General features: G+C 36.7%; 1 protein-coding gene across 2 annotated transcripts in view; it reads left to right on the forward strand.

Annotated features, from left to right (window-relative positions):
- The window catches only part of CEP83 (centrosomal protein 83), a 121,542-nt gene that overhangs the window by 83,024 nt on the left and 25,664 nt on the right, over positions 1-12,854 (forward strand). For both annotated transcript variants that reach the window (XM_060112274.1, XM_060112273.1), the window contains 3 exons: positions 1,901-2,015; positions 3,285-3,429; positions 3,543-3,692. In XM_060112274.1, coding sequence (XP_059968257.1) covers positions 1,901-2,015; positions 3,285-3,429; positions 3,543-3,692 — 410 coding nt within the window. The remainder of the gene's footprint in view (positions 1-1,900; positions 2,016-3,284; positions 3,430-3,542; positions 3,693-12,854) is intronic.

The raw sequence follows: 12,854 nt of genomic DNA on the forward strand, positions 1-12,854 counted from the left end.
CAGCACAAGGTATTCATTTTGTGTTGTGTCATTTGAAAGTCTACAGGTTAATTTGTGTCTTAGTGTGGTTATTAGCAGTACAAAGGCAGCACAGTACTTGACTTTCTTGTTTCCTTTAAGTGAGGAATTTGCAGGAAACCTTGTTATGTTTCCAAGACTTTTCATAGATGGAGTCTCCTCCAGTAAGACACTTCTGTTTCTCATCTTCGCCCTCTTTGGCTCTAGGACCTCTTCCTGATTTATTTCTAACCCCCATCTCTAGTTTTTATAGCCTATTATTGCACTCAAGTAGATTATCCTTTACCCTCCTGTTACCACCATCTTATATTTTACATATTTGGCTTGTATATATTTGTGATTTTCTCCTCTGATTTCATAGTTTTGTACATTAGTATAATATGTCAGAATGCAGGTTTATCTAACCTTTATATCCGTACTGGTTAAATCCTCATTATAGTACTGTACCTAATTTTAGGAGCACCTCACCAAAGGGCAGGGATATGGAAACTGTTAGAGAGTAGTACAGATGATTAGAGAGACAAAGCTTTCTTGTTTGCTGCTGTATCCCCAGCTCCTAAGACAGTGCTAGGGCACATAATAGGCGCTCAATAAATATTTATTGAATGAACAAAGGAATACTACTTAAAAAATTTTTTTATTTGTTTATTTTTGGCTGCATTGGGTCTTCGTTGCTGCGTGCGGGCTTTCTCTAGTTGCGGTGAGCAGGGGCTACTCTACGGTGCGGTATGCGGGCTTCTCATTTCAGTGGCTTCTCTTGTTGTGGAGCATGGGCTGTAGGTCACGCGGGCTTCAATAGTTGTGGCATGTGGGCTCAGCAGTTGTGGCTTGCGGGCTCTAGAGTGCAGGCTCAGTAGTTGTGGCGCACAGGCTTAGTTGCTCTGCGGCATGTGGGATCTTCCCGGACCAGGGCTCAAACCCGTGTCCCCTGCATTGGCAGGCAGATTCTTAACCACTGCACCACCAGGGAAGCCCAAGGAATACCACTTATGAACTATAATTATTCAGCTTTCAAAAGGAATGTCTCAGGGAAAAGCTGAGATTGGTATGTGGTTAATTATATGGAAAATATTGACAATTAGTTACATTCACCTTGGGGCTTTAAAAGAATCAGGTTTTGGCAATAAAGGTTTAAATTAGATTCATACATTTTGTATTTGTTTATCCCACTACCAGCGTACACACACACACACACACACACTATTTAGTCACCAACTTCAATAGATTATTCTTTCTTGTCCCCTTTGTTAGTCCTTTGCCTCTTAAATGGTTTCTTTACCTTCAGTTTCTTAATCCAGCACACTTGCAATTAGAGTTAATTTTCTGAAACAAAGTTGATTGTACCACCTTCAGCAGCTAAGAGGATATACAACCCTTTTGTATGGCATATAAAGTTTATTCCCTGCCACTCCACAGCTTTCACGTCTTCCTCTGCTCTGTCTATAACACATTGTTCATTGTTTTCCAAGCAGACAAGGTGATGTTCTACCTTTATAACATTTTATATTCTGTTCCTTATACCTAAAACGCCTTTTTGTCACCAGCAGGTTTTTTTAGAAGAAGGTTTCAATTTTTTTTTCCCTGAGGATGTTTCAGTCATTGACTATTGGATTTTAGGTACTTACAGTTAAGCCTTTAAATGCAAGATTAAGCCCGATGACCCCACTCTGCTATTGAAAGAAATGACTCAATTCTATTAGGAACAGACTGTTTTCTTGGTGCTGAGTACTGTTCCAGGCACTGAAGCATCTTCCCTGCTGGAAGGTGCTTATACTCTATACTCTGCTACCAAAGTGTTTTCTCATTTCTATTAATGTTTTTGGGTTAGCATTTAGTGGCAAGAAAATGACCAATAGTAATTTCAATTTCTAATTATCAACAGGTAAAAGAACTTAAACATTCAAACAAACTAGAAATAACAGACATCAAACTGGAGGCAGCAAGAGCTAAGAGTGAGCTAGAAAGAGAAAGGAATAAAATTCAAAGTGAACTGGATGGTAATATATGATTTCCCATGCTTTTTACTGTTACTTTCACATATAAACTCAAATTACTAAAATAGATCAAACTGGATTTTTATTTCCAATTTTAAGCTTAATTGAATTTTAATTTTAGAGCACATATGTATTGTTTTTATTTGTAAGTTAAATGTTCATTCTGTGATGTAACTTTAAAAAAAAAACGTATGGTTATATCATTGTTATTTGATTAATACATAAATTAAGTGAAACGTTACAGATAGGATTCCATACTTCCTGGGTATATAGCTTAAAATCTGTTTAGATCATGTGATTATTAATATCAGACCATTTAAAATCTAAAGAATATATAGGTGGGTTCCAGGTCCAAGTTTTAAGTTTAAAAATTTTTTTATGTAGACCCTAGGCCAGTTATTGGGCCTAGTTCAGCCTAAGCTTATTTTTAAACTTTAATTTAGCCTTAGAATGTCCTTCTCATCAAGATTTCTCAGAAATTATATGATTTCTGACTTTTCTTAAGTACTTAAATAAGCTGCCTGTACCTGCAGCTGTCACGAAGTTGGTCTCTAGTTGAACTGGCCTCTAGTTTCAGTTTCAGACAGAGCTTATGATGAATGACTATTTTCATTATTAATTTCTACTTGATGTTGACTCACGGATTTTCATAGAGTTAGGGAGCAAATTTTCTTTGGAACTTAAAGAGTTTGAGATCCAGTTTTGCATTCTTTTTAAACTTTGAGTTAGATATGAATTTGTTTTAGTTATTCCATATGCAAAATACTTGTCATTTCATTACGAGGAAAATTTGTGAATTCATTGGACAAACTTGAAAGTGTCCAATTTGTATTAGATATCTAACAGTTCTGATAAGTTTCAAAAGCTTCTGTGATTTTATTCACTCTGCTTTCCAGCTAGCCGTATGATGATGCTGTCTGTGGGATTTAGGTTACAGAACCCTTTTAAAAGTTAAGTATTTAAACCTCTTTCGATATTACCCAGGTTGATGTCCCCAGCTCTCAAGATCCAAATGAGTAAATGTATATAACCTTTTATTGAAGTGTTTTTGTGTGAGTGCTTAATAAAATGACAAATTAAGTCTGAGTAGTAGTCTTTTTCGTTAAGAAAAGTTTATCAACAAAGTAAAGATCTTTGAGATGTGTATCTGGAGAGACTTACTTTCTATATTCTTTCGTCTTATCAGCTTATGAATATTTGCTGTTAATTGCAGTTTTTCTTCTTAATAACATTGAATACAGTACAGTTTTCTCCTTTAAAAAAAAATACTAGGATTACAGTCAGACAATGAAATTCTCACATCAGCTGTTGAACACCACAAAGCGCTTTTAGTAGAAAAGGACCGTGAATTAATCCGTAAAGTACAAGCTGCCAAAGAAGAAGGTTACCAAAAACTTGTGGTATTACAAGATGAAAAGTAAGTACCTAATTACCTTATTTTGTGTTAAATCTCCTTGCAAATGAAAACATTTTGCTGTCATATCATCCTTATTGTAGTTCTTGTAATATAATTATCATCTCTTGTTTTAGGCTAGAACTTGAGAGCAGATTAGCGGATTTAGAGAAAATGAAAGTGGAACATGATGTCAGGAGGCAGTCTGAAAAGGATCAGTGTGAAGAGAGATTGCGAGCTTCACAGATGGCAGAAGAGTCGGCCAGGAGGGAACTTCAAAGTATTAGGTTATATATGCATATTTTTTTTAAACTTCATTTTGAAATAATCTCATAGCCAACAAAACATTGTAAAACTAGTACAGAGTATTCCCATATAATTTTCACCCAGATCTCCATATCTGAATTATTTTGGTACCTTTGTTGGTTTCAGTTGGCCATATGTGAGTGTGTCTGTTTCTGGACTCTATTCTATTCCATTTATCTCTATGTCTGTCTTGACACCAGTATCACACTCTCTTGACTACTGTAGCTTCATAGTAAGTTTGATTCAGGTAGTGCAAGTCTTCTACCTTGTTCTTTTTTGGCAAGATTGTTTTGGCTCTTCTAGGTCCTTTGCCTTTCCTTGTAAATAATCAGCTTATCACCATTTTCAAAAAGGCTTAAGATTTTGATTGGGATGGCACTGAATCTGTAGCTCAGGTTGAGTAGAGTTGTCATCTCAACAGTATTGAGTCTATCCAATCCATGAATATGGCCTATCTCTCCATGTATTCAGGTCATCTGTAATTTCTGTCATCAGAGTTTTGTAGTATTCATTGTATATATCATGCTCATATTGTGTTACATTATAATTCTAAGCATTTTTATGCGATTATAAGTGGAGTTATGTTTTAAAATTTTACTTTCTAATTGTTTATTGCTGACATATAGAAATATAGTTGAGGGGCTTCCCTGGTGGCACAATGGTTAAGAATCCACCTGCCAACACAGGGGACACCAGTTCGAGCCCTGGTCTGGGAAGATCCCACATGCTGCAGAGCAACTAAGCCTATGTGCCGCAACTACTGAGTCTGCGCTCTAGAGCCTGTGATAAATGTGTCATATAGATTATGATATGCAGTGTTTTAATTATTATTTTTTAGAAATTCCCTAATTTCTATTTGCATCTTCCTTTTCACCCAAGAAGCAATAGAAGGTATAGTTGTTTAATAGAAGGTGAAACTAATAGTTTTCTAGGGCTGCCACAACAAAATACCATAGACAGGGTAGTTTAAACAACAGAAATTAATTTTCTTACAGTTCTGGAGGCTAGAAGCCTTGTAGTTCAATGTGTTAGCAGATTTGGTTTCTCCTGAGGCCTGTCTCCTTGGCTTGCAGATTGGTTGCCTTCTTACTGTGTCCTCACAGGGGCTTTCCTCTGTGTGCATGTATCCCTGGTACCTCTCCCTCTTATAAGGGCACCAGTCATAGGATTAGGACCCACCCATATAACCTCATTTTACCTCTTTAAAGGCCTTGTCTCCAAATACAATCACATGTAAGTGATTGAAGGTTTTTGAATTTCCAGGTGATTGGGCTTTCTTGTTTATTTTGCTGTTAAATTTTAGTTTTATTGCATTGTGATCAGAGTATTGATTCTGTTATTTCTGCTTTATGGGACACTCTTTTCCTTGTGACCTAATATATCAAGGCCAGGACTATGGTAAAGCCAGTGAGGCACCCAGAGTGCAAAATTTAAGGAGGTACTCACTCTTATGTGTTGACATTGGACTTGGCAGGAAACGTAGAGTGAGTCTCCTTAAATTTTTCACTCTGGGCACCTCACTTGCCTTATCTCAGTCTCAGACCTGTAATATATGATCGATTTTTATGAGTGTTACATAAGGACTAGTAAAGAAAGTGCTCAATTATGAGTATAAAGTTTGAAATATACATCCATAAGATCTACCTTACTAACTCTATATGTTCAGGTCTTCTGTATACTTTTATTTTTTTGTCCACTTCATTTGTCTTGTAAAAAGAGTGATATATTAAAGTCTCCTATTATTACGTTAGTGTGTTTCTATCTATGACTCCTTAAATTTCTTGTAATTTTTTTGCTTCATAGGTGATTGCTATATTATTTGGTATATAGATAATCATAACAGTTATACTTTAATTATGAATTGTGGCTTTTAGCATTTAAAAGCACTTTTCTTTTTGTCATTTAATTTTTTTTTGCTTGAATTCCACCTTGTTTGATATTGTTATTACTCCTGTTTTCTTTTATTTTACAATTGTTGATTTATTTTTTCATAGATTTCTGACAGCTGTTGCTATAGTTTTTTTAGGTGCATATATATTCATGGTTACTTGTTATTTTTCCTTTAACATTTTATCTTGAATTTTATATGGGCTAATACGAACATTTCTACTGTTTCTTTCCTTTTGCTCGTGTTTGTGGTACATCTTTTCACTTTATTTTCAGCTTTATTTATTGTTTTATTTTAAATGTGTCCCTTATAGACAAAATATTACAATAACTTTTAAAAATACAATTTGATAGTTTCTTGAGCAGTATGTTAACTCATTTACATTCTTGTAATTACTTTACCATTAGGGTTTAATTATCTTTTTTCTCTTTTTTTTTAAACTACTACTTACCTTATTTATTTATTTATTTATTTATCTATCTATCTATTTATCTATCTATCTATCTATCTATTTATTTATTTATTTATTTGGCTGTGTCGGGTCTTGGTTGTGGCATGCAGGATCTTTTTGGTTGTGATGTGTGGGCTCTTTGTTGCGGCACACGGGCTTCTCTCTAGTTGTGGCATGCAGGCTCCAGGGCAAGTGGGCTCTGTAATTTGCATCACGTAGGCTCTCTAGTTGAGACACACGAGCTCAGTAGTTGTGGCGCACGGGCTTAGTTGCCCCAAAGCATGTGGGATCTTAGTTCCTCAACCAGGGATGAAACTTGCATCCCCTACATTGGAAGGCGGATTCTTTACCACTGGACCACCAGAGAAGTCCCTTCACGTTTCTTAATGACTACACTTTCTGTTGCCTTATTTGCCATCTTTTTTCTATCCTCCATTGGATAGGTTAAGTTTCTCTCTCTCTTTTTTTGGTTACTCCTAACTTAAGACACATAGTTATATTTTTTCTTTATGTATATCATCGTTTAGCAATATCTGTGTCATACCCTTAAGTAAAAATCTACCTGAGTACCTGAGTATGGTCTTATCTCCTCCTTGTTCTCACCTATCTTTCTGAGTTGATAATTTTAGAATGAATATATATATATATATATATATATATATAGGCACACGCATTCTTCTTATTTAGAACACAAACATTTTACTGTTACTTCCTCATTCTTATATTTTTGTATTGATTTCATAGTTTTATTTATTATCTGACAAGTGTACTTATTGAAAGAGTGTTTTCCAAAAGTCTTTTTGTCCTAAAACTAATGAGTTTTTATGTCTAAGAAAACTTTTATTTTATACACATACTTAAATGATATTTTATTGGTTATAATTGTTTAGGTTCAAAATTCTTAACCTTTAACACTTCAAATGTCTTCTTGCACCCAGCATTGTTGAAAAGCTTGATCTTGGTCTTTTGTAGACCTCTACTTTTTTTTGTTGTTTTTAATTCTGTTTTCTTATTGCTTCTGTTTGTCTGGTATACTTTTGTTCATCCCCTTATTGTTAGTCTTTCTTTTTAAGTGTGTCTTTCATGTGTAGCATATAGTTGGGTCTTGCTTTGGATCCAAATTAGACATCTTTTTGTTTTAATGGATGAGGTAAGTCTCTTCACATTCAGTGTGAGCTCATGCTCACTGCAAAAACTTCTAGGCAGGAGCATAAAAGGTCCCTTGCTGGGATTTAGAATTATTTTCCTCTTTTTACTTAGAGGTATTTTGAAGTTTGGGCATTTTCTGTCTTCCATTTATGTGAAAGATGTGGTTTTTGTATGGCTTTATTTGATCTTGCTTTCCTGTATTGTTTTGTAGGACATATATATATAACATAGAACTAGGAATTTGCTGTTATCTTTAGCTACCTGGAAGTCCCCTGTATCTGCTTTTTTAAATTCTAAAATCTTAATGACTTTCTAATTATATAGATTACAGTTTATTTTATTTTATTATTATTTTTTAAATTAATTAATTTATTTATTTTTGGCTGCATTGGGTCTTCATTGCTGTGCACAGGCTTTCTCTAGTTGTGGGGAGTGGGGGCTACTCCTCGTTGCGGTACGCAGGCCTCTCACTGCAGTGGCTTCTCTTGTTGCGGAGCACAGGCTCTAGGCACGCGGGCCTCAGTAGTTGTGGCTCATGGGCTCTAGAGTGCAGGCTCAGCAGCCGTGGAGCACATCATGACTTACTTGTTCCACAGCATGTGGGATCTTCCCGGACCAGGACCCGAACCCGTGTCCCCTGCATTGGCAGGCGGATTCCCAACCACTGCGCCACCAGGGAAGCCCTACAGTTTATTTTTAAAAATCATGTTCATTAAGCTGTAGGTTACGTTTTGGGACAAGGTTTTTGATTTTCATTACTCAGGAAAGAATCACCTCAGGCAGAGAGATATATATTGTTTATAAATGTCCGGTTTTATGAGCTACTAATTTAAATGTTAACTACTACAATTCTAGAATCATAAATCTTTTATGGATTTTGAGAGCCAGTTTTGTCCTGCTCTTTGCTTTTGGGTGGGTACATTTTGTTTTAGTGGTTCAGGACAGGTTAGGTGTTTTTTTTTTTTTTTTTTAATCTCTCCTTCACAATCTCCAGCAAGGGGAGAGAGAGACCCACCCCCCAAGAACCCCACTGTAATGTTTTATCCTATTGTCCCACAGTTTGGCCAATTAGAATCTTTTCTCTTAGAATTTAACCCTGTTTCTCCTGATTTGGGCTTGTGTTGCCATAGTGATAAAATGTTAAGCAATCATTACTTGAAGACAATAATGAACTTGACCCTTACATTTCTTGTGTTTTTTTTGCTATATAAAACAGCTTTCATTCCTTTATCTTTTTTTTTTTTTAATAAATTTATTTTATTTTTGGCTGCTTTGGGTCTTCATAGCTGTACGAGGGCTTTTTCTAGTTGCGGTAAGCGGGAGCTACTCCATTGCGGTGCGCAGGCCTCTCACTGCGGTGGCCTCTCCCGTTGCGGAGCACGGGCTCTAGGCACGCAGGATCAGTAGTTGTGGCTCGCGGGCTCAGTAGCTCTGGTGCACAGGCCTAGTTGCTCCACAGCATGTGGGATCCTCCCGGACCAGGGATTGAACCCGTGTCCCCTGCATTGGCAGGCGGATCCTTAACCACTGCGCCATCAGGGAAGCCCCTATCTTTTTTTTTAATATAAATCATTTTCTGTTCCTTTAGCCACTTTGATAATTTTTATTTGATTCCTCTTCAGTTTCTCCAGACCATTTATAATGTGTAATTGACCCCAACTTAAAATAAGGACATAGTAACCCAAATAAAAACAGCAGGAGTAATTTGCAAAATTTGTGTGATTTTTTTAAAAAGTCTACAGTTGTGGTGTTTTTCCATGGCAGTTCTGGTTTATAAGTCTAGCTACATCAGCCAGGTCTATTTTGATCAGTTATTAAAATAATCATAATCGCAGCTTGTCTTATTTAGAATTTGTGATAGGTTAGAAAGAGACTACCTGTGGGAAAAAAAAGGTTTGCTAAGGATATGGAAGGTCTAAAGCATATAAAGCAGAAATATCCATTTATTTATAAACAACAGATTAATAGGATTAATCACTGCTTTGGCAGATGCTTTAAACTGTTAATTACATACCAGTCCCTTGTCTTCATTCAAGTGGTTTCTTCACCACTAGCCTAAATAATAAAATGATTATTCTAAACGCATTATTCTAAAATGCGTTTGTAAAATTTGTAAAGTTACCTGTAAATTAAAAACATGTTAAAATTATAAGATTTTAAGTAAGATAAAGTATCTAATCAGCTTTTGGTTATGACAGTAACCCTGCTTCAACTAACTCAGGTAAAGAAAAAGGGACTTGATTGGCTGATAGAAATGGTGGAAAGGACAGGGATTGTGCTGGTCTCATGGACGCTTGGATCTAGGAACTCACATGTGCCAGATGAGAGTAGCTTCTTCCCTCCTGCTTTCATCTCCCTCCTCTCTTCTTTTCTAACTCCTGTATCTGCTTCTCTCCTACTGCTTCCTCTGTGAGGACAAACTATATTTTGAGATCAAAGACAGAGTTCTTACTTGATGATTCAACTTAGAAAAATCTAGAAAGGCTTTGTGTCTGGTTCACACACCCATCCCTGGGCCCATCCTATGGCCACGGGATAGGGCACTCTGACTCGGCCCGGGTTTTAAGCGTATTTCTGAGTGGGTAGGGGGTGGGGTGGGGAAGGGGAGTTAGGGAGGGAGAGGCGGTAATGTGCAGTTTGTTATCAGAAGTGGGAAGAGGTATTGGAGAAGTAGCAGCAATAACTAACTGAAGGAAAGGAAACTTGATCATTTAAGATTTTGCATTGTTTAGAGCCAGAGTTCTGTCTTCCATTTGTGGCTTTCTAATTTTTTCTTAAGGTTTTTAGAAACATTTTTAAAAACTGTCACTTAGTATATCTTTCTCTCTACTTATAATCCATCTTGAGATGAGTTATCTATTGTATATCATCTTAGTAGGGAGAAGGAGACTTCTACTTGGCCAGTTTAACAAGTTCTTTTACAGAATTTGAACAGCAAAGTAAGTGATGAAAAAATATGTGGCAGCATTTGAAAAGCCAGACAGTTTGTATGCATGTCCTTGCTTGTGATTCTGGCCAATTATTCTAGCCTGGTTCTGGCTCTCTGGTTCCCCGTTGATGCACTGAGTCTCTTATATCTTCCCAGGAAGGTCCCTTTTTGCTAATAATGACCAGAGTAGATTTCCAGCACTCACGGCAAGAACCTTGGCTTTCAATGGGTTGATATAAAAACTGCCTTTTTCAATAAACTTGATCTAAGGATTTTTGACAATAGAGAAATCACAGATAGACTTCTCTTGCTTGCCTTATCTATTACTTTCTTTTGATAATTGAGACTGACATCAAATGAAGCCAAGAAATTACACTAGAACTTTGGTGCCTAATAAAACATTACTAGCCACATAGAGCTATTTAAATCTAATTTTAAATTAATTAAAATTAAAAAAAATTAAAAGTTCAGTCACACTAACTACATTTTTTTTTTTTTTTTTTTTGCTGTACGCGGGCCTCTCACTGTTGTGGCCTCCCCCATTGCGGAGCACAGGCTCCGGACGCACAGGCCCAGCGGCCATGGCTCACGGGCCCAGCCTCTCCGCGGCATGTGGGATCTTCCCAGACCGGGGCACGAACCCGTATCCCCTGCATCGGCAGGCGGACTCTCAACCACTGCGCCACCAGGGAAGCCCTCTAACTACATTTTTAAATGTACATTAGCCACATGTAGCTAGGAGCTATCATATCGGATGGTGCAAATTATAGAACATTTCCATCATTAAAGAAAGCTTGTTCAGACAGTGCTGTTGCACGGTAAGTTCCTTAAAGATAACGATTCTGTCTGTTATTCTCTGGCGTATCTGCAACACTTAGGACTGGGCTCAGCATTTCTAGGTACTCAGTAAATATTTGTTGAATGTTGAAGTGACACACATCAGCTGCCTGCCATAGAAAACCTAGGCAATAATCAGCATAATTAGCTACGCTGTACTTTGAAGAGAACTTGGAACAGCTCCATCTCACTGTCATTTCAAATGTTTCCCATTGAACTTTTCCCCAGCTGCATACTCTTGTACCTTGGCCCTCCGGTTTGCCTACCAAATATACTTCCACTGTTTCCATAATTACTTTTAAAATATACAGTACTTGATCTCATAGTTTTTCATTCCCCAACTTACCCTTCACCTTTTGATTTCTCCCCATCTGCAACCCATTAAAGCTGTCCTTATAACAATTTTTGCTGTAGCCTCTGAAATCTGTTCCATTACCTATAAATTTTGTACCATCTCCACAGTTTTAAAATCACCTGCCTCACTGATACTTTGTCCTGATGGTATATTGCCTGGCAACCTTTTTAAGTGGGAATTATTCCTCCTTCCCCTCTCCTGCAACCTAGGGACCAAGAAGAAAAATCAGTGTTTTTGAACCACAGTCTTGCTTCCAGACCATTGTTTGACTAACTTTGGTTAAAATGACTTTTCCTTTGATATTCCTTGCATTCATCTTACCCCTGTCTTTTTCTCCACCAATTACTAACCTACAGGATATTCCCCAACAGTCACTGAGGACCTTGACTTCCGTTTCAAGGTTTTTCTATTTTCTATCCTTTGCCATCATTCTAATTGACTATAATATTGATATTGTTGACTCATCCAACACCTTAGTCTTTTGTTCATTTTATCTTCATTCTGGCATTCTTCATCTTTATTCTAAGCCCCTTCGCTTAGCCATATTTTGGACCTTGTCATCTCTTAGAGCCAATCATTTCAAAGACGTACATTTTTTTGTCTTTTCCACTCCATTCTCACTGGAGATAATGAAACTGGTAGTTCTTGTACTTTAAAAAAATTTTTTTCCAGTCTCTTAGCCTGCTTCCCTTGCCACCGTTCAGCTTGGAAACTATGTCCACTGTTCTGTGCTCTCACTTGTACCTGAGCAAAGGCTCCTGGATATGAATTCTTTCAACTTCCCACTATTTGAGAATTTCTACATCTTCATCCATCCTCTCCTCCCTTTCTGTTTTAATTAAGATTCTTTTCTCCCTTCACTTCCAAAGTAAAAGTGTTTTTAATCCCACCCCCTTTATTTCCTCCAGAGTCTTGCTTCAGCAGTTATCCTCTTCTTTACCTCTATCTTTAATTTCTCTGCCTCAGACTCTTGTTTTGCCTTTAAGGTCCAGTTCAAACTGTATTTCTCTTATGTAGCCTTTACTGATCCTCTAATGAAAATTAATTGCACCTTCTTCTATACTTTGTACTTTTAAGACTTATTTTCTTTTGACTTGTGACACCCCTTGACTATTCAAAATCTAATCAAAAGAGATACTATATTCCTAAATCTTCAGCACTGTCTTGTGAAGTAATATCTACCTGTTTTGAACACTTTTGTTATTGAAATTTAAGACCACTGAATTTATTCCTAAACCCTGATCATCCCTTTTAAGGTTACTTTTTATTTGTAAAATGTAATTATCCCTTAGAATCCTAAATGTAATGATCTTAAATCATGGACTAATTTTCTTCTTTAAAAAAATCAAAAATCTCCTATCAGTTATGAATTCTAACCCAGCACTGCTTCAAGCAGAGTGAACTGAAGAAAATTTTGTAGATCATCTCTTATAGTCTACCAAAATGGTGTTCTTACTCTTTTCATGTTTAATGATAGTCGGATACTCTTTACCATCGGTTTCTTTGGCTTCAGTTTTTATAGGTAGGGCATTTT

This window comes from Mesoplodon densirostris, chromosome 11, assembly GCF_025265405.1.
Source record: "Mesoplodon densirostris isolate mMesDen1 chromosome 11, mMesDen1 primary haplotype, whole genome shotgun sequence".
Lineage (NCBI taxonomy): Eukaryota > Metazoa > Chordata > Mammalia > Artiodactyla > Ziphiidae > Mesoplodon > Mesoplodon densirostris.